We start from the raw sequence: 22,295 nt of genomic DNA, 5'->3' as shown, positions 1-22,295 counted from the left end.
ATACGTAGATCCTGACTCATTTGTAGACACATCCGTGAAAATGCACACTCTGTCCCTTTGACTGTGCATTACCTGAGGAGTTTGCTGACGCACAACACTTGACGGCGCGAACTTTCTTCCCGTGAGACCCGATACTCTCGCGAACACCCGTGGCTGTAGCAAAGTCCAGGGAGGGCTGGAGTGCAATGGCAAAGGCTTATGCCGGGGGACATAAGTGCGGCACGGCACATAAGGCAGTGCATAGTTATTCTTCAACAATGACAAGAAGGTCACATCGGCACATACGAAGAACGCAAAAGAAGGGTTATTGACCTACCCTGGTTGAGATGTCACCTTTGTTTACCACCACTGTTTTTCACTCCCTCTGGTATTTTTCGGACGAATGGGGCAAAAGCGACAGAAAAATAGCCTCTACCCTCTGAACAAGTAACAAAGTACCAAGGGATTGGCTGTTCGGATTTGTACTGTGTGAGATAAGAGGTCACCGTCTCTATCAACCTTGACAAGGAGCACTCACTGGTCATTGATTGTCTTCTCAGCCAAACGGGCGAAGCTCACGGATGAAAATTTTGAACGTCAACTACTTCTGTGTTGCAATAAATCGTACATATAAGTTGTGTTTATGCGTGACCCTTGTTTGTACCCAACACTGCTTGTATTGATCTGCGGAATGCACTTATGTGACTCAACCAACAATGGTACATATTATAAGGACAACTGGTGAAGTAATGCAAAAGTAACGGCATTACTTATCAGAAGTAACGGCGTTAGTAACGCGTTACCTACTACCGCAACAGTAACGAATAACGTGACGCGTTACTTTTTGAAAAAAGTAGTGAGTGACGGTAGTGCACTACAAAATAAAAGTAACTTCCCCACCTATGCCCGCTTTCCACGACTGTCAGCCGGACGTCCCAATGGGGTACAGGTTCCGAGCGAACTAGAAAGCACTCTAATCCGCATTGAAAGGTCCAACAGCGAAGATCGTCCCTCTAAGGTGCTTCCCTCGTGGCAGTCAACAGACACACAGTAAAAATTAATTAGCTGAAACACTTATGTGATTCGCAACTTTCAGCTACGGTGTCGCCGCCACGCGGGGGAGGTTGGTATTAGCTCAGCGGTGACTCTCGCTTCAAGCTTGCATTCGAGGCGATCGTAACTCGCGTTCACGGCTCTGCGCCAGCCACATAGTTTCTGAAAGCAAGATCGCGCCAGACTAACGAAGAAATAGGAAAAGAAGAAGCCGGACAACGTAAAGAATAATAATAATAATAACTGTCGGTTAAAAGCAGGAAGATGTGTTCCACAGTGCGTCAACTGCGCCGTTGTTGGACGAGTCAGTTTACACTCGTTCGCACGTGAACCGATCAGCACAAGGTACAAATCGTAAGAGAATGGGTTGTCTATTTACAGCTACGTTATTAAAAGTTTAAGTAGACGGTGTATGTTGCAGCAGAAGCTTTGCTATCGTCAGGAGCTAAAATGAAGCCATTCCCCGTACCCACGTACTGCAACTTATTTGCAAATAAATCCATTCTGTTGCTCTTTGTACTTTTATCGCCTGTGTGTCATCTAGCATTCCTGCTGGCGTTCGTTAGATGTGCATATGTGTAGATAGTGCTTAACAAAAAAAATGCAAATAAACATTGCAAAACAAGTTTTATACTTTCTTCATCAGTCACAAACAGCCACAGAGTTTTTCTTTTTGTACAGTATAAAGAGCTGCTAAAATATTCCAAATTTATTTGCAAACCAGGCTGCAACAAAATATGGCACATCTCATAATAACTATATGAAGCCCTGGTACACTGGTGACTTGAATAAATAATCAAAAACATTGCAGTGGTAATTCTCACACCTCAAACACAAACAATATTTGTATTAGAGCTAAAAACTGTTGTTTGGTATTGTATTCGCACAGTACCTGTGACACATGAAATGATGACACGTAAGGGAGAATGTGAGAGAAGTACACATGGCATAACTTTCTGGTCATTTCAGTAATGTATTGGTCATCCCTTTTAACAACTATGAGCTGCGCTTCAACCTTTGAATAAGGAGACCGATATCGTGACTTGACATAGAGATTCCTTTGGCGTGTAATGGGGTAGTGTACTTCTCTACAGTGGTGAATCACCCCAGGTCATAGTATTTTTTTATTTGTTATTGTTCCTTTGGCGTTGCAGATGGAATTGGGTTCTGGCGGGTATCGCCCCTGACGATGAAACTCCCCATCCGCAATAAAGCTGTTTGGCAACATTACTCTCATAAACATAACAGACAGGGGTTGCTGCCTTTTGTAGAGAGCATTTATAAATTTTAAAATGACCAATGTCGTAAAATCCTACTTGACAGAAAACTGTTTGTTTACAACACTAGATACGAAGTAAGATAATATGTTATTCATGAAGCCTTCACTATTCGCACTGTCAGTATCGTTGGTGTGGGTGGACGCAGATTCCGTGCCACTACATCCAACGTGTTTGTCGAGAGGTAAAGTGTCGGACTTTGCCACGAAAGGTCCGCAGTTCCATTCGAGACATTCACGTCTTTTTGCTTGTCTCCTGTTGCTATATGAGCACTTTTATTATTTTTATTTTGTTGTTGTTTGTTGTGTTTGTTGTCTGTACTGATCGATATTATGGAATTTTTAGTTGCTCTTCGTATTGTTTTACTAGTGCATACTTAGTGTATGCCGACGTACAAGTGTGATCGGATAGTACGGATGGCAATATGGGCGTACACACGCAGATGGTATTATAAACAAATGTTGCCAGCAGTGAACCTGAGCACAAGGCGATTGCCAATAGACGATTTCAGAAATTGCATGGATGGTCCACCAGAGAGCGCCGTGTTGCGAAAGCCCCGCTGCACCTTGGGATTTAGTTTTCATGAGTCAGAGAGAAGAAGAGCGCAAACGGTTTCGGTTTTCTTTCTCCTTCACCTCCCGCAACTTCGAGCAACAGGAAGCGAGCACGAATGTAAACCATTTCCCACGACGCATTGCGCGATGCGCGTGACTTGGGCGACGGAAGGCCCCCGTGCGGAGCACAAGGGCAATATCTGAAATCGTCTATTACGAAATCAGGAAATGGCCAAGGAAAGGTAACTTCATGTGCTATCAAAGCTCGCCCGAGGTATCGGTATCGCGGAGGCTCTCAACTGGACGTACTAGCGGCTGTAAATTAGGCTATAAACACACAACGCTTACAATGCCAGTCAGGAAAATCTAGTGCTCGAAACAGTATTCCCTTTTTCTTTTTTTTCTTTTTTCTGCACTCGCTTACACGCAATTTACCTTGATAATAACTATATTATTCATGCAAAAATGACATTTTCATATGTATATTTCTGGTAAGTAAGCATTATCAAATATTTGAATTCATTTACAGGGCGTTGGTGCAAAATACTTTTCAAAATTTTCATCGCAGAATAGACTTCTTTACCCGAAAACTTCAGTAATCCTTTCCCCCCATGTTCCCTCTTCTTTTTCTTTCACATTACATGGGCTCAGAAGAATGATGTCAGTCGACAACCCCCAGTGACAGGGGATGTTGCGGAAATTTCACTAAAAACGACGACGACGACAAAAGGAAAGGATACGACGACGAGAAAGATTTCATCACCGGATTTTGACCATTTATATATTTTTCTTCGAACGTTGTAACGTTGTGCACGCTGGTGCTGTTGTGATTCCTTTGGGTTTTTTGGAGTAAAGTCTAATCTTGGTTTTGGTTATGGGTGTATCCTCTTCTTGAACCGTTACCTCACCTTCTTGGCACGACATGACAGATCGGATGTGGTAAATCGGTGGATTTCTATTACATCGCTTTGGTGCCGAAACCCGGGAACGCGTCTGTCGTGGCCAGATCGAAGAGCCAAGCCATCAATTCGTCGCATCCATGGAACGTCTCAAGTCCAAGCGTGGAACTCGACGAGCTCAAACTACGAGAATTCCCAACGAAGCTTCAACTGTCCTAAAAGATGGAACTGCCTCAGCTGAAGCGCTGAATGCATTACTCCAACGTCTCACTACAAGCAATGCGGAGCTCGTCGTACTGAATACCGCCATCGAGCCGCTTGTGACCGATGAGGACTACGAAAGTGAGTGCGCCGGTGTTTTGGAGTAGGAGGACAGAGTAACAGAAACAGTCGCCAACTTGAACTGGAAACTGGCACAGCTACAGGCGGCGGCTGCGTCGTCAATGGGATCCTCGAACGAACCGAGTTCACCGCAAGCGTCGTAACAACGTCATATTGGGATCAAACTTCCCAAATTGAGGCTTCCAACGTTCAGCTGCAAGTTAAGCGAATGGCACAGTTTCTGGGAACAATTTAACGCAACCGTACATGAGAACAAGAACCTAGTGAAGATAGAAAAATTCCAGTACCTTCGTTCCCTATACTGGCTGGATCTGCTGCCACAGCGATACACTCTTAAACCCGTACCTTTTATTGTAACTTTTAGAAACATGTAACTTCTGTATAGACGTAGATTTCGAGATTTCTTATAGGTTACACCACTGTAACGTATATTTAGAGGTTAAAAGCGACCAAGGTCATGTCTTTACAACACGAATAGAAGTTACATCTCGGAAAAAACAAAAACAGCTTGTTGTAACTTATAAATGTACCCTCTACTCCGACACTGTAACTTCTAAGCGAAATCTCCAACGATAATCTCTTTGTTAGTTTCTTATCGTTTGTTTTCCTTTTGTTTTTCAGCATAATGCCGCGTTTCAGCCTCCCATTCGAGACGACAGTTGCGAATCTACGCTGTTATTTTTTATCTGTTTCAGCGTCACCTATACGTCAACTACATGTTATCAATGCTGTATGAACACAGATTATAAGTTCGCAGTCTGAAATACAGATAGTATGTTTCTTTTTAAAGGGTGGAAAACAATTGTCAATGCCGCAACCACCAAGATTTCCGATTTCGCTGCGTAGCCGAGCCTGGTCTAGGTCTATCCACACTGAGAGCGGTTTCCTTGAAACGCTTAACGCTCGTCGTCCGTCCGTTAACAAGTGTAATATGTTTTAATCAGTGGTTTTCCTCGCGTTTATCATAGTATCGTCTGGAACACCGGAAAAGCTAGATGTCGCTAGCAAACAAGTATATTTTCGGTGTTCTGAGGGGAAAGTGTAGTGAGTGCGAAGATTGCAAAGAATATATAACCGAAAACGAACGTCACCACCGCAGCCCTAATTCACACACTTCGTACACTGGGTAAGTGTACATTTTGTGCTAGGTACGTGCGTTATTTTGATAGCAAGAGCTCTTAGCGCATGTTTGTTGTGATTATGGCAAGCGTTTTGCGGCCCTGCATATGAACGCCACTTACGCTTGCTACTTTTCTGCTCTTACTTGGTCGCCAAGTCAATACACCGGCGTGCATTTTGCGAGCTGCGGATATATGCATCGAGATATATAATTCGCAGCTTCCTACTTGTTGTATTCTTACGATATTCTAAGACTCAATCGCGGAGTGAACGCCTTCCCTCATTTATGCTGATTTGTACCTTGTGCTTTGTACGGATTTGAATGGTTCCGTAAATGTTACTCTCATTGCCCAAACTTTTGTTCCCAGGATCCCACATGCAGGTTCACATACCGTCACCAGCGCAATGCAGTACCTCACAAACTCGTCCCACAGCGCCTCCAACGCTGATAACGCAGTAATGTAGTGTCTCCTGCGTTACTGTACACTCATATTCCTCAAGGTTGTGTGCGTTTTATGTAATACTGTATTGCCATTTGCGCTCGCCTCTGCAACACGAATGTGGAATAAATTTTTTTCTGCTGCAATTCTCCATTTCGTTGGGTGTGTTCAGCTTAGCAAACATAGGTCAGTTGTTTTGACTCGCTAGCTTCCTCGCACTTTTATGCATTGCTTCTCACTTAGAAGATAGTTCTTTTTTCCACATACATGGTAAAGCGACCATGGTTTCTCCTCACATCAGAATCGCACTTGTGCACAATGTGTCACCTCTCGACAGACTTCTGTTTTTTTAATATACATATGTTCAAGATCTCCTTTTCTGCTGGTTCATTTTGGTACCTTGGTGTGTTCTGTAAATATCTGTCGATATCCCACGCACAGGGTGTTTGTTTTTATTCGCATCACACCAGCGCTCATTTGACAGATGGGTTATGTTAATTTTCGCAAATTAACCCATCCGTAGTTACAAACATTTCCGACATTTCCTGACGCATGTGTTTGTAACTACGGATCGACTAATTAGCAAAAATTCACATACCCCACCTGCCAAATGAGCGCTACTCTGTTGCGAATAAAAATGAACATCCTGTATAAAAAGCCGCACGTTGGCGTAACCTTTACGGGCAGGTGCTGGATTGAAGGCCGTAACCTCTAATTAGTGGGTTTCCTTGTAACTTTTATAAAAGGGGTCGCTCAAAGGGTACCTGGTAGCTTCTGAAATATAGGGTAAAATATTGCGATTTTTTACCCTTTACTTAAGGGTACGGAGTTAAGAGTGTAGCTGGACTTCCTATCACAGAGGCCTCGTACGACGATGCTACAGAAATTCTCAAGGAGCGTTTCGGTGATCGAGGAAGAATTGAAAGGCAGCTACTGGCAAAGCTTCGTAGCCTTCCGGCAGTCAAGTCCTCCTCAGATGTCTTAGGTTTGCGACGATTCTACGACCACGTGCAGAGTCACATACGTGGATTGCGTTCACTCGGAGTTCAAGACAGTTCTTACGCAGCAATGCTAACAGAAATACTATTATCTTCCCTGCCATCGGAAATCGTAATCGACTTTTACCGCTCGGTTCGTCGCCCGACCACCACCAGCACTGCAAGCCCAACAGATGCAGGAGACACCGCAGCGGCGTCCACGTCAACGACAGTTACGACGAACTACAGGCAGTGCTGAAGTTCCTTCACGTGGAGGTTGAGAGTCGAGAGAAAAGCGAAGTCGCAGAACGTAACCTCAAGAAACAAATTCAGCCTGTCAGCAAAACAGCTACCTTAGGCCGAGCGAATCCATCTGCTGCAGTTCTACACAACGCATCTACAAACCCAGCACCTTGCTTCTTCTGCAGCAACACTGAGCACAGTACTGAAGAGTGTGTTCGATCAGTGCAATTGAGCGACAAGAAGGCGAAGCTCGCTAAGGATAAAAGATGTTTTCGCTGTACCAAGAAGGGCCACAGCGCCAGAGATTGCCGAGGGAGGATGAGATGCAGGAATTGCGGCGGTCGTCACGTAACATCCATGTGCGATCCTTCGTGGAAGCCCGATAAGAAAGAACGGGCCATAACTGATGCTAAGGATGTCACAAATGTCCTAGTACCCGGAGGAGCTTGCAGGAACGGCACAGTGGTCCTACAGACTTTCAGATGCTGGGCCGTCGGAAGAGGAAAGTGCATCTACGTTAGAGGAGTCGTGGACGGAGGCAGTCAACAAACCTTCATAAGCAAGCAATTGGCTGATCACCTAAAACTCAAGGTGATCGACACTGTTACGCTCACGCTCAATACTTTCGGAGACACTTCTGCAAGTTCAGAACGAAAACAATGTAACGTCGTGGAACTCAGTCTACACAGTCAGTTCTCGCCTTCAGAGTATCTGCTAAAGGCAGTCATCGTACCCGTTATTTGCAGGGACATCATCGCCACACCTTTGAATATTGATCTGGTAACCAGAATTCAGGAAAGCGGCGGCGTCATAGCCGACGACCTCATGTTTCAGAACGCAACGAATTTAAGTGGGATTAATTTACTTCTGGGTGCGGACCAGCTATGGAACTTCGTCACCGGCAGAATCGAGCGGTGCTACAACAACGAGAACTTCGTGGGAATCGAGACTACACTAGGGTGGACTTTTCAAGGCCCCACAAACTCACAAGATGTGGATTGCGTTACGTCGAGTCTTATGACTTGCGTGCAAAGAACCGATGCTGCCTGTGATTGCGAAAACTCCAGATCGCTACGCCAAATGTGGCAACTTGATGGCATCGGCATAAAAGATGAAACCACCATTCAAGATGACGACAGAGTGTTCCAACAGGTCTTCAGCACGGTATCGAAAGAAAACGGCAGGTATACTGTTGCGCTCCCATGGAAAACGTCTGCGTCCGACTTACCTGACAACCGTGACATTGCTGAACGTCGACTGAGGAGCTTAGTAAAACGACTGCACAAAGAGAAAAAACTTGAAGAATACGACCGTGCTATTCAAAAATACATGAGCGACGGTATTGCTGAACAAGTAAGAGGGAAAAAAACGAGTGACCGGTTGTACTACATGCCTCACCGTGCCGTAGTTCGGGAAGGATCAACATCAACAAGAGTGAGAGTTGTTTTTGATGCGCCTTCCCATGCAGCAGGGTGCTGTTCGTTAAATGACTGTCTCGAAACCGGACCGAAGATAAACTGTGACCTTCTATCGACGCTACTGCGCTTCCGCCTGAACAACGTGGCTTTAGTTGCCGATATTGAAAAGGCATTTCTGCAAGTCGCCGTTAGAGGTGAAGACAGAGACGCTCTAAGGTTCCTTTGGTTTGAGCAGCCACCCACCTCAAGCGATTGTCTACCTCCTATTTGCGAATGGAGGATGACACGGGTGCCCTTTGGGACGTCGGCAAGTTCCTTTCTGCTAGGAGCTACGATGCTTCATCACCTCAGGAATGTCTCCGGACCTGAACAAGAAGTTGCGCAAATGATGGCAGACTCGTTCTACGTTGATGACCTGCTCCCGGCACCGATGCAGCAGAAGAGGCAAAATGCATCATAAAGACCGCAACTGCCATAATGCGTGACGCTTGCATGCCGTTAAAGAAATGGGCATCAAACTGTAGTGAAATTCAAGATCACGTCGATAGCACGAAGTCGGGAGTTTCGCAACATGAACTGATTCGAGATACCGAAGGTGACGAGACAGCTAGAGTACTCGGACTAACTTGGGACACCAGACCGGATACACTGAATTTCAATGGACCGAACGTCCTCGAAGCACTCAGTCAAGTAGGCGACAGCAAACGCTCGGTGCTTCAGACAGTCGCGAAGATCTTCGATCCACTCGGACTGGCCGCACCGTTCGCTATCAAGGCCAAAATGGTATTCCAACAACTTTGGCAGCAAGGTGTGGGGTGGGACAAGCCAATACCGGACAGCGTCAAATGTGACTGGGACTCCTGGAAAGCAGAACTGGCGGATCTACTTAATGTATCTGTTCCACGGAACCTGAAGAGAGGTATAGAGACGATTACGTCAACACAACTTCATCTTTTTAGCGATGCGAGTCCACTAGCGTATGGGACATGTGCATACCTCAGATGTGAAGACTACGACGGTAACGTACAATGTACGTTGATTCTCTCTAAGGCTCGCCTAGCCCCTCTCAAGAAATTATCGCTTCCCAGGCTGGAGCTCATGGGAGCTCTCATTGCTGCCAGAACCGCAAAATTTGTCAAACACGCGCTACGTATGCCGTCTGTTCCGACATATTTCTGGGCGGACTCCAGCATTGCACTCACTTGGATAAAAGGACGAGCTGCAAGATGGAAGGTTTTTGTGTGCAACCGCGTAACAGAGATTCAGGCAACGTCGACAGCGGATCAATGGCGGTACTGCCCAGGAAAACAAAACCCCGCGGACTGTTTGACGCGGGGCATGACAATTCACGCATTGTTAAGGAGCTCGCACTGGTGGGAAGGTCCCAACTGGCTCAAGGACGGAGAGTCTCAGTGGCCAAAATTTGATGCTCCGTCCCGGACTGAAGAATCGAACATGGAAGCCTGCAGTAACTCTTCGCAGGTGATGCACGTGACTCTCGAAAAGGTAGAGCCCCTAATGGATATCCAGGACTTTAGCAGCCACGTGAAACTACTACGAGTTACCGCTTGGGCTAGGCGGTTTATTGACAGATGCAAGAAGGCAGCTCAATCATCCGCACCGTGGATTACCGCCGAGGAAATCAATGCAGCCGATGAGTACTGGATAAAGGTTGCTCAACAAGAGAGCTTCCCTCACGAGGTGCAGGAACTGAAACGTGGCTGCGCCATTCCGAAGGCTTCCAAGATTGGCAAGTTGCAACCCTACTTGGACAAGTATGGGATCATGAGATTAAAGGGACGCCTGGAATTTTCACCAGAAACAGAGACTGTAAAGCACCCAATAATTTTAGACAAACGTCATAGGCTGTCTTACCTGATCGTTAACAGCGCACATCGGCGGACCCAGCACGGCGGTGTCCAGGCCACTATGAACGACGTTCGCGAAAGGTGGTGGGTTACGCAAGCTCGACAACTAACGAAAAGTGTACTTTCAAGGTGCGGTACGTGTCGACGTTTTCGAGCGCAGGCAGCGACGTCTCCGACGGCACCGCTGCCACTGGACCGAGTACATCAAGGCCATCCCTTCGAAACAGTGGGCATAGACTTCGCCGGGCCACTGTACGTCTCGAGCAAGAAAAACTCCGAACGTCGCGTTATTCACTTGTGCGACGTCAAGGGCATTGCACTTGGAACTAGTGTCGGACCTCACCGTAGACTCCTTCCTGCTAGCTATGCGCCGTTTTATCGCTCGTCGCGGGACCCCATCCACTATTTACTCCGATAACGCGCTCACGTTTAAACGCGCCGAAAAGGAGTTCAAAGAACTCTGGTCTGTCCTGCGACACGACAGAACACAAGGGTATCTATCCTCAAGACAGATTCGGTGGAAGTTCATCCCAGAGAAAGCGGCATGGTGGGGGGGCTGGTGGGAGAGGCTCGTGCGAAGTGTCAAAGACTCTCTCAGGAAGGTACTCGGCAAGCAAAGCCTCAACTTCGAACAGCTACAGACCGTTCTTCAAGATGCCGGAGCAGCCATAAACTCCCGACCGCTTACCTACTTGGCAGCGAACCCGTCGGAGACACGGGCACTTACGCCAGCCCACCTGCTCATCGGAAAACGCCTACTTTCTTTCCCCGAGCCTCCTACTAACCCGAAGGTAGTTTCTACTTCAGAAGCACTTACCAGAAGATGGATCCACTGCCGACTGTTAGCCGACCACTTCTGGAAACGGTGGCGGGCCGACTACTTGCTGCAGCTAAGGTCAGCACACATAGCTTCTCCAGTCGGAAGCAATGAAATTAAGGAGGGTGACATTGTGCTCATGTACGAAGAAAAGACTCCGCGACTTATGTGGAAAACTGTTCGTGTAACGGAGAACCACCGCGGACGAGATGGACACGTCAGAGCATGTTCTGTGCTACTCCCAACTGGAAAGACGACAAGAAGACCAGTGCAACTGTTGTACCCTCTCGAAACAGTCTTGGAAAGTAGCTAGCTCCGCAGCTGCTTTCGGGGGGGAGTATGTTGCGGAAATTTCACTAAAAACGACGACGACGACAAAAGGAAAGGATACGACGACGAGAAAAATTTCATCACCGGATTTTGACCATTTATATATTTTTCTTCGAACGTTGTAACGTTGTGCACGCTGGTGCTGTTGTGATTCCTTTGGGTTTTTTGGAGTAAAGTCTAATCTTGGTTTTGGTTATGGGTGTATCCTCTTCTTGAACCGTTACCTCACCTTCTTGGCACGACATGACAGATCGGATGTGGTAAATCGGTGGATTTCTATTACAGGGGACTCCCTTCTTCTGGCCTTGGTGTGCCAGTTTGCAAAACCGTACAAAGAAGATGAAGGGCGATAAAGGCTTCGGGTCGACCCAATCAAGAAAGATACGGAAAGGTCGAGCGACGAGGCCTCGCAACGGGAGTCGCGATATTCCCAACATACACTTTTTTTTTTCTGGACGCCAAGAGGAACGATTCGACAAAAAATAAAAGGAAACACAGTAGAAAAATATTAATAATGGTCACCTGACAACCTAATAGGTTCTTGTTTGAGTGTTGCAAAAAGTGCAGTTCTGTTTCCTTAACGTGTGGTACAGGAAAATCACTATTCTAGTAGGGCAACACACATGCAATTACAAAGCTGGCGTTTCCAGAGATGAATATGAGCGCTAGTCGCTAAATGAAGGAATGATCACGAAGAAGCCGTTTCATATATTCAAAACTCGCACGAGATGCCGGATTTTCCTCCCCGGAAAAAATGTCCCCGGGAAGAACCATCCGCAGGAAGAAATGTCCCCTAGAGAAATCTTCTCCGCAAGAACGAAAGCCGTTTGATCAAAAAGACTGAACTAAAGTTTTATATGGCTGTTAATACAATATCTTTATTTTATACTGTGTCGAAATTTCCTTCTTAGCATTCAGCCTTCGAGTGCCTTTCGTGTACATATCACTATCCTATTTAGCGTGAACCGCATGCCCGAAAGCGAAATTCCGTAACGTAGGCTAGTTTACGCATAGGAGAATGCGCTGCATCGCAATTGGTTGGCGCTGCGGCAGCCTGAAAACCTGCGGGAGCCAGAAACGGACGCAGCCGCTACCGCGGTCAACATGGCTGCCAGTGCGTGCTTATTGCGAAGGGCAGGTGCAAGGAGCAAATAAAGTGGTAGATGAACTACTACTCGTAGTGCAGTGTTGCAGTGGTGAAAGTTCTGTGGCCAGCCTTGGTTCCGTGTGGCGTTTCGCGTTCTTTGGTGTGTGTGTTTTAAGAGGGCATACCAGCTCTCCGTCCCAATGTATTTCCCATGGAACAGTTTTTATGCTTTTTCTCGGTAACCGCAGCGCAGATTTTGACGCGGGTGGTTTCATCATAAAGAGGAAGACGAGATGAAGAGCATTACGTACCAGATTTCTCATACATGTCGTATGTATTTTACGGCGACGTCACGAATGCGAAAAAAAAAATACACAATTTTTCTCCTCCCTCTTTGAACAGGTTTTATTAAACTTCTATAGACATTTCGAAAAAAACTTTTCATTTACTTTCTCTGGAAATATTTCAGGAATCGAAAGACATCACATTTATATGTCTACCACTTTCCATTTTTATAAAAAAGCATGAAACGTGAGTACGGATAAATACCGACTCAAAGCCCCGTAGACCGCGTCATTCTGTGTCGCCTTCTAGCCGTAGCACAGGAAAAACCGCGCGGAACATTTTGACCGTATCCATCCGCCGACCATGCGACGCGCACGCGCACTGTAGTGCTCCCTCTCTCCTCTTTACTTTCATGGACAGCGGACGTAGGGCATGGCCTTGGAGACCAGAACAAAAGCTTACTTACCTGCTCGTAAAGGGATTATCGTCAGCCAGCATTGTCGGGGGCAGGGGGGGGGGGAGGGACGTTGGGTAGACGAGCCAGCATTGCCGCGGCCCGTGTAAGAGACCACCGAGACCAATAAACCTCTTCTTTTTCCGCTCCGCTTATAGAGAAGTGAGATGAGTTTATTAGCTTGACATGAAACGTCAACTTGCTCGATTTTGCCGTTTCGGGTTTGTGCTTACTCAGTCAACTGTCTCATAAGGCTAACGATAATCTCTCGTATTTACGGTTAGTGGAAGGCCGACTTCACAAACATTCCAGTAACGTTCAACAGGACTGTCCAGGAATGTTCGTAATGTTGAAACAGCCAGCAAGCGGATTACACACAGATAAATTTTTCTTAGGATAACGGTACTTAGAACTGCAGTTTTATTTGTTGTTTCTCTTTCTTTCTTTTATTGATTGATTTATTTTTATTTTTATCTTTATTATTTTCTCTTTTTTTTTCATGAATGCTCCACGAGAACCAATAAGAAAAATCGATCAAGCGGCCGCTGCACAATTATTTCCGCCCACGCAATGAGCAACAGTTTTTTCCGGAACTCAAATTCACGTTCGCGAAGCAAGGAAAACCAACGATAACAAACGGCAGCGACGGGGGAGGGGGATATATTTATTAGACGAAAAGGAAAAAAAAAACAGGCTAAAGGTCAGCCAAACGGGACGTTGGCTTGCTATTCCAAAAATACATAAATAAATGAATAAATAAAATTAAGAAATAGGAGATAAATGAAACGGACGCGACGGAACAGCACGTTAGTCAGTTGATTATTAGGTTAGTAAAAGTTCGGTGTTTGCATTTTCATGTTCAGGTTAGTCTAAGTGGGCTTTGGCAGTTTCCGCGCAGAAATAGCCAGATAACATTTATTTACAGTAGTTTATTTTGCAACGGGGACTTCGATCACGTTATTTTGAGATACGGCCAATTTTTCGAGACTGGTTCCCTGGATTTTCCATCTTTCGACAATCCTTGCTAGTTGCACGTTGGATGACCCAAAACCTGTACCCGTCTGTCTTTGGACGGCGGACAAAGGGAGGCCTTCTGAGGAAGATAAGGAAAAGCTCCGGGTCACTGGGGATTCTCCGCTGAACCAGTCTCCGCTGAACGAAAGGTCTGGTGTGATGTGAAGTACCCCGTGAAAATCAAAAAGTGTCTAAAAATATAGTACTGAAGTTTCCGGGTAATAATCAGAGCGTTATGAGACGGAAATCGTGCTCCGAGACCTCGTCGCGCGTCAGGTTCTTTTCATTTTATCTTGTCCATTTATACATAAAGATTGAGTTCAAGGAGTTATTCCGAAATCCTAAGCTGTTTGGAGAAGGCGTTTGATCGAAGACCGCTTGGTCGCAAGCCGGTTGATCGACGCCGGTTGATCGACGCCGTTTGTTCGAAAGACGTTTTTTCGAAGGGAGTTCGAAGCTTGCAGCGTGTCCTTAGCACCTATTTTTCTGTAACTTTTGATTCGAACATATGGAGCATGAGGCAATCAGTGTTCTCTCCTTTTTTGTTTGTTTCTTGCTTTTATTTTCAGTTAAAGAGGGGACACCACTGGTCATTTGCAGAAAGGTTTTATTGGTCATTCACGAACAGCACATCTTTCTGGCTTTTTACTCTCTCCCATCCGAAAGGAAAAAAAAATTGAATAAAACTGAATTGAATTGAATAGAACAATGCGGAAGCATCCCCCGTAGCTGTAGGACACATACCGAAGAAAATGTCTTCAAGTTGGGAGCAGCCAATAGTCTGTGCTTCTTCTGGGCACCCTTTTCATTGCTGGGATCCGAAATGGGATAGTGATATGTGCACGAAAGGCACTCGAGGTCTGAATGCTAAGAAGGAAATTTTGCCATAGTATAAAATACAGATATTGTATTAACAGCCATATAAAACTTTAGTTCAATCTTGTTTAGAGTATGCATCTGCTCCAAACGAAGCAATAAAAAAATCAATCAAACGACCGCTGCCCTTTCGATCAAACGGTGTTCGATCAAATGGCTTTCGACCAACTGTCCCGCGTTCGATCAAACGGCTTTCGTTCTTGCGGAGACGATTTCTCCGAGGGACATTTTTCCCTGGGGACGGTTCTGCCTGGGGACATTTTTTTCCGGGGAAGAAAATCTGGCATCTCGGGCGAGCTTTCGTTATATGAAACGACTTCTCCGTGATCATTCCTTCATTTGGCAACTAGCGCTCATATTCATCTCTGGAAACCCCAATTTTGTAATTGCATCTGTGTTGCCCTTCAAGAATAGTGATTTTCCTAAAATACGCATAAATTTGGCTCACATGGTGTCCAGTTCTTCAGCTTTTCCACGACCGAATTTCACGTTTTCAAGTTTAGATGGAATTAACTGAGACCTCAGCATTCAACACAACGAAATCTACAGTAAAAATTTACGCTTCAGAAATTCTTCTAAAAAAAGAAAGGAATGCATATATTATCCTGTCCCACATAATAAGCAGGCCGAGCCGTACTTTTTTGCCACACTCAGACAAGAACTTGTTATGTTGTCAGGTGACCATAGTTATTATTTTTCTCCAATGTGTCCTCTTTTTTTTTGTCGAATCGTTCCTCTTGGCGTTCAGGAAAAAAAAAAAACAGACTGTGTAGGGAATATCGCGACTCCCGCTGCGAGGCCTTGCCGCTCGATCTTCCCATATCTTTTTTGGTTGGTTTCCGTGTGTCGACCCGAAGCCTTTATCGCCTTCCTTTCCTTCCTTCCTACGGTTTTGCAACCTGGTACACCAGAAGAAAAGGGGTCCCCTGTCACTGGGGGTCCGTTCCAAAACAAACCCTCGAGTCGAGTAGGTCACATGACCGAGTTGTACCATGTGACCGCAGAGTACGCGCCCGGTCGAGTAGCTTTGGGAACGCATGGGGGACTCCGACCGAGTTAAGATGGAGGCCGGTGTCGTCACCGCTCTCATCTCGCGCGCGTCAGAGTTATTTTACAGAGACGACGATAACGATGACTGGGAATGTATTGTGAGCTGTCTACAGGAGTCACCATGCCCCGTCGGACATAGTTGAACTCTGTCTTGTCGGCCCAGCGGGCATTTGGCTTTTTCAGCACTTTGTGTATGTAGTTACCAGGAATGGGCAGTATTTAAATACATTGTATTTAAAATATAAATACATGCATTTAAAATACGTATTTGAATACACGCAAGAAAAATGTATTTATATTTATATTTAAATGCCGTTTTAGGCGTATTTATATTTAAAATACACTTAAATACACATATCTCATCCTCCCGTATTTGTGGGCTTTTCTCGAGTTCCACATTGTTAGCCACCTGCAATGAAGGGTATCTTGGTTAGAGGCTACAGGTCACTCATCCCCCATGTCCGGGGATTTCCGTCCTTCTAGAAAACACCACAATGTGCGAATGAGGGCATCGTCACTCCCGTTGCTTCAGTCTTGGAAGCGGGGAGAGAAATGAGAACTCCAATTTGGGAAAAATGCAATTCATGACCCTCTTGTGATACCTGACAAAGCCTGGTGTCTAAAGGAGACCCCTAAAATGCAACTGTTAGCGGCAATTCTACTCTGTCATTCACTGAGAACTCCGGGTAATTACTGCAGCGCGCCAGACAATTTTTGACGGGGAGTTTGCTCCTAATATAGTTTTGAACGTTTCACATAGAGCTGTGCCTTTACAAGGACCACGTGGCTACGAGGCAGTGAAACAAATAAACATTGCAGGGCAGCTGTTGGTGAACATATACTAAATAGATAATGGAAAAGCAACGTACATGAAGACAATACAGAAAAGCGCACCAGCGAGACTCACTTTGTCCTGGGAAATGTATCCGGCTCACATGTCTTTGGGCGTTCGCCTGGTCCTCAAAAACATGTCGCACAATCCGCATCGGAAGAGTGTTCGACAACCACACGTTCAGCTGGTTTCGATACCGCGCTTTCGGGGAAAAGAGCAGACGACAAAAGCATGACGTCATTACTCGAGCGAACCTTCCCTGACCGGCCTTCGGAGGAGAGTTGAATCGAGTCAACTCTCTGGTTACTCCACCTTGTTTTGGAACGCGGGTAGTGACGTCATCGAGTTACTCGACCCGGTTTTGGAACGGCGCTTCAAGTAGAGAGCTACTCCCGAGTTGACTCGAGTAGGTTTTGGAACGCACCCTGGGGTTGTCGACTGTGTTTTTCTAAGAAGAAAAAGAAGGGAGAACATGGAGGAACGGAGCCTTTCAAATATGTTACTGAAGTTTTCGGGTAACAATAAGAAGTCTGTTCTACGACGGAAATTTTGAAAAGTCTTTTGCACCAACGCCTTATAAATGAATTCAGATATTTGATAATGTTTACTTACCAGAAATATACATATCAAAATGTCATTTTTGCATGAATAATAAGTTATTATCAAGGTAAACTGCATTTTGCATTGCAATTGCAAACGGTTGTAAAAACATTTTTGGGACCCCTCATATAGGACCCCGGTTAGCGAATGCTGCCCTTCTAGACGCAGGCGGGTTAACTTTGATGTGCATTTCTCACACACAAAATATGGACTTTGTCGCAGGTAATGCTATGTACCTCGTAACTTTAATGAGCTCCCTTTCGACAGTTTTTCTTTGGAATCGAAGTACAAACTAAAAAAAGTGCTACGGCAACTTTATCATAGGATGTAGTACCTTTATATGTTCATATACTGTCAAACTGTATGCCGCTGCCTGCTTCAGGGCGGGTCCCACAAGCCTTTCGGCTTAGACGGGCCTATTTTATTATATTTGTAGTTTGCTTTCTTGGGTAAATTTATTATTATTATTATGTAAGCGAGTGCAAAAAAAAGGGAATACCGTTTCGAGCACTAGATTCTCCAGACTGGCATTGTAAGCGCTGCGTGTAGGCAATGTTTATAGCCTAATTTATAGCCGCTGGTAGATCCAATTGACAGCTTCCGAGATACCGGCATCCGTACAATCCGATCACACTTGTACGTCGGCAACTCGGCATACTCACGCTCATACTTACTCATACACACTGTCATACACACTCATACTTACTAGTGAAATGCAGAAGCATTTCACTAGTAAGTATGCACTAGTAAAACAATACGAAGAGCAACTAAATATTCCATAATCAGTCACTACAGGCGGTAGTGACTTGTGAAAACAATGATTGTAGCATAAATATATAAGAACAAAAAAATAAAAATAAAGTACTCATGTAGCAATAGGAGACAAGCAAAAAGACGTGAATGTCTTGAATCGAACTGCGGACCTTCCGTGGCAAAGTCCGACACTTTACCACTCGAGAAACAACGCAGAGGGCGCGGGCCCCCTCAAACTCGCGAGGTCAACCATGCACAATGGGGATTATTTCGGGAGTCGGAGGCGAACGGCGTGATAAGGACGGCGAGCGTGGCGCCATCTAGAATCGGGAAAATCGTGAATCGGAGTTGCTCCCCGACTGGTATGGCCTCTTAAGCTCCCATGGACCAAGTACGATCAGTAGATGCACCCAAGTGTCAGTAAACTCAACGGCCGCTCAGCACGCAAGAAATTCTGAAATTCGTTGCGTTTTCTTAATTGCACTTCTCGCTTCTGGCCTCTGTTGACGCGGGTAGTAGAGCCGCCAGGAACTTGTTGCTGTGATGGGATTCTGAATGAGGGCAAAGTATTCCGTATAGCCAAACATGAAGGGCAACTACTGTTTCATTTGGACTGTGTCCAGTCATTTGGCGAGGGAATTGAAGTAGAATTTAAGAGTGCTGTTATTCTTGCGTCTTCAGTCGACGATTGAAAGGATGTAGTCAATTTGTGCGGTTTCGCGAGCAATATTCCAAGCTTCGCACCCCCCTCCAAATAAAGGGGAGGGGGCGGATGGGAGTGGTGATGTGTGCCTTCCCTGTATCTGGATGGAAGAGTCCAGTACTCGACGTTTTCTTTTTTCTTTTTTGTTCTGTCGTCTGTATGCATCCAAGAGCCGATATACAAATAATTACCATGCGTATGTCATGTTGATTGAAAGGGGATCTGCCTGTAATAATAAAATTCACAGCTGCCTTTAGTTGTGGTAACCTATGCAGCATGGTCTCTTGGGCAGTCCGTTCTTGTGTGAGCTTGTGACCTGAAACTGCAAGTTGTAGCACTTGTCCAGTTATCATGGGCCATTTGGTAATTTTGCAAGTGACTGTACAGCAACTGAAACTTACTTTTCTGCACCAGATAATGCAGCTTACTGTAATTTGTACATTTTTTAGCAGCTTTTCTCAAAACTGCTAGTTACACATCTTGAAGTCGAATGATTATCTCATACTGCACGGGTACACACCACGTGTACATTTTCAGATGATTTCAAAGCAAGAACCTGCAGCTCATGCAAACAAAGCTGAATGTTGTGGTTTTGCATTGATAGATGGCGATGCACAGCAAAGTTTTCACAGGGCAGAAGCTGCAATGAATCTTTAATGAGGCATGCTGTGTTTTCACATAAGTGTTCCCCCTTTGGCATCTGTAATAGTAAGATTCAAGTGCATTTCAATGCTTTGACTGCTGCAGAATGAACGTTTCAGTTTGCACAGCTCACCACAATATCCACCCCATCTTATTCGTTTCACATAACACTCCCTCTGCTGAAAGTACAATAAATATGTATTTGGAAAGAACACAGTGGCCTCTAGGGTGTCTTAGTGTAGCAAATTTTCCGTCGTGGATTGGCATGACAGAAAATTGACAAAGTTATTGGTGTTATGGCCTCGCATTAGGTTGCTTTTGAGACTTTTTTGAAAGAGCATCACCAACTGCTGTTCATTTTGCAAGAATGCTTGCACACGCGCATGGCTTGGCTCTTTCCAACCTATCTACCATGTCAGCATCAGCAAAGTTGTTGGTGTTATAGCCTCGCACTAACTTACGTACGTTCCGAAAAATAAAGTACACTTTTTTCTGTATTTTGATACTCTACACAATACTTTTCTTGACAAGTATTTTTAAAATACTTTTTTCACTATTTGCTACTCAGTACCCTAAACGCTCCTTCCTCGACATGCCGTTTCCCGCAAACTTCCCTACAGTGTCCAGATTTTCAGCTCACTGGAATTTCCCCATGTTTTTCATTCTTTGTTTGTGGAAATTCGCGCATGTGCCATTCATCCTCCTGTGCAATAAGCTGGTCCTATGCTTCGCCTTGCTCGTCAAAAGCCCGACCCCTTCATCAGAAAACTGTTCCTATTCATATTCCCAGGTGAATCCCCACGGGATTAGGTACAAGAAAATCCCAGCATTTATATCCTTAGTCACCACAGCAATAAACACGCCTCAGAAGTTGAAAGACCCAAGCTGCCATACAGGAGGGGTTACAAAGTTTTGGGTCAGAATATATCACCAAAGTTTACTTGAGCTCACCAAAATACACAAAACATTACTTGATACAAAGACTTTGGAAATAAATGGAAATGCTTAAGTATGGCAGATGAAGTTTATTCCTTTGAGTTGTACGGCCACATAAGCCAGAATAGGTGTTTCACTAGCTGCTAATGCTAAAGTACTTTAAATAGTAGCTTAAATACTTGGGTATTTAGTGCTTTACTCAAATTACTTTCAGTTTTGAGTATTTTGTACTCTATTTTAAATGCTTTTTATGCTGCATATTTAGCATCTTACTTTAAATACTTTTGCCCATTATTTCGTACATGTCGGGCCTCGCATTAAGATGCTTTTTCGAAAGAGCATCACCCACTGCTGTTCATTTTGCAAGAATGCTTGCACACATGCTCTGTAGCAGTCCTGGAGCAATGCTTGGAATTCTTCCTTCGCTTTTTCCAAACCATCTGCAGTGTCATCATACACAATCTGAAATGGATCATCACATTGTAAATGGCATTTGACGGTAACATAAAAAATTGTATATGGCAAAGCAACTGTACAAGATAATTGTACGAGTCTTTTTTTTTTTTTCCTTTTCTGGAAAAGCATTGCTCCACTTTGTTTACTTTTGCTTTTGCTCCTGTCGCTCTGCTGATCCACTCAAATAGGAGTAGCAATGCATAATGTAAAACCCCGAGACTAGGGAACACGAAGGGACAGACACAACACAAAGTCTCAACTTCGACTTCGTGTTGTGTCCGTCCCTTGGTGTTCCCTAGTCTCGGGGGTTTTACAGTACGCTTCATCTTCGCCAGCTCGCTTGCTTCCTAGCCATGTTTTCAGTGTCAGGAGTAGGAAGTTGGACTTGTTTCTATGAATTTGTTGTTGGAAAAAGAGTGCATATGCATAAACGCACTACACACCACTCTTGCCATGTATGCTGCCATATTGGCTCCTGTTCAATTGCAATGGTGGAACACAGAGGCTTTACCACAATTTCGCAGTTTCAGACAAGCGCATCGCAACAGCCTTTTTGAAACCACCGTACGATGCCAGTTTCTTCGGTCATCGTTAGCAATGGCAGCCACAGCTGTGAGTAGGGGACAGGCATGCACCACTGCAACTAGAAGCACTGTTGTGGGTCTTAGATTGAGCTGCGCAACCTTAACACAATTAGAAAATAGGGTGGCACGAATAGTGATTTTCAAGTTGAAATCAAATACAAATTGAATATGAATATTTTTAAATCAAAATGAACGAATAATCAAGGCATAAAATGAGTCACGCAAGCCCTGACTGCACAGCATTTTTGCAGTTTCCCAAAACATTTATGGTTTTTCTAATTGACAGACCAAAGTGGGATTGAGCAGCCATTAGCTTTAATGGTAGACCATTCCTGATAGAGGTCTTCACATCTGTATTTGAGTAGTGGATATCGTGAATTTGAAGTTAAAACGAAACACAAAATTGAGAACGGAGGACTACCAAATAGAGGGTGGTATCTTTACACGAATAACTCAGACAAAATAGAGAGTAGCATGGCAAACGTCAGCATTCGAATTGGGATGCAATTTGTCCAATTTTTAATGGTTCTGGGGAGCTGTTAGCCCTGTCATAAATGTGATTTTTGTGTGCTCTCAGACATCTTTGTGCAACTTTGACCAGCTAAGATAGTACAATCGGTGACGCGTAGGAATGAGCCCGAGCTCACTGCTACACACAAACATAGTTGTAGTCACACTTTATCAACAAATCGTTTGAAATGCTGATA

At 44.8% G+C, this 22,295-nt stretch overlaps 2 protein-coding genes across 2 annotated transcripts; both read left to right on the top strand.

Annotated features, from left to right (window-relative positions):
• The first annotated feature begins 3,902 nt into the window (after positions 1–3,902).
• LOC135378355 (uncharacterized) lies at positions 3,903–8,761 on the top strand. Its single transcript, XM_064611372.1, has 3 exons — positions 3,903–4,104; positions 6,484–6,567; positions 6,678–8,761. Exons 1-3 carry the CDS (start codon positions 3,903–3,905, stop codon positions 8,759–8,761), a joined length of 2,370 nt encoding a protein of 789 aa, XP_064467442.1.
• Positions 8,762–8,778: 17 nt separating this feature from the next.
• On the top strand, positions 8,779–10,587 carry LOC135378344 (uncharacterized). Its single transcript, XM_064611364.1, has one exon. It carries the CDS (start codon positions 8,779–8,781, stop codon positions 10,585–10,587), a length of 1,809 nt encoding a protein of 602 aa, XP_064467434.1.
• The last annotated feature ends 11,708 nt before the right edge of the window (positions 10,588–22,295 follow it).

This window comes from Ornithodoros turicata, chromosome 1 (assembly GCF_037126465.1).
Source record: "Ornithodoros turicata isolate Travis chromosome 1, ASM3712646v1, whole genome shotgun sequence".
Classification (NCBI taxonomy): Eukaryota; Metazoa; Arthropoda; class Arachnida; order Ixodida; family Argasidae; genus Ornithodoros; species Ornithodoros turicata.
Note: the sequence above shows the minus strand (reverse complement) of the source record. Positions and strands in the feature narration are given on the sequence as shown.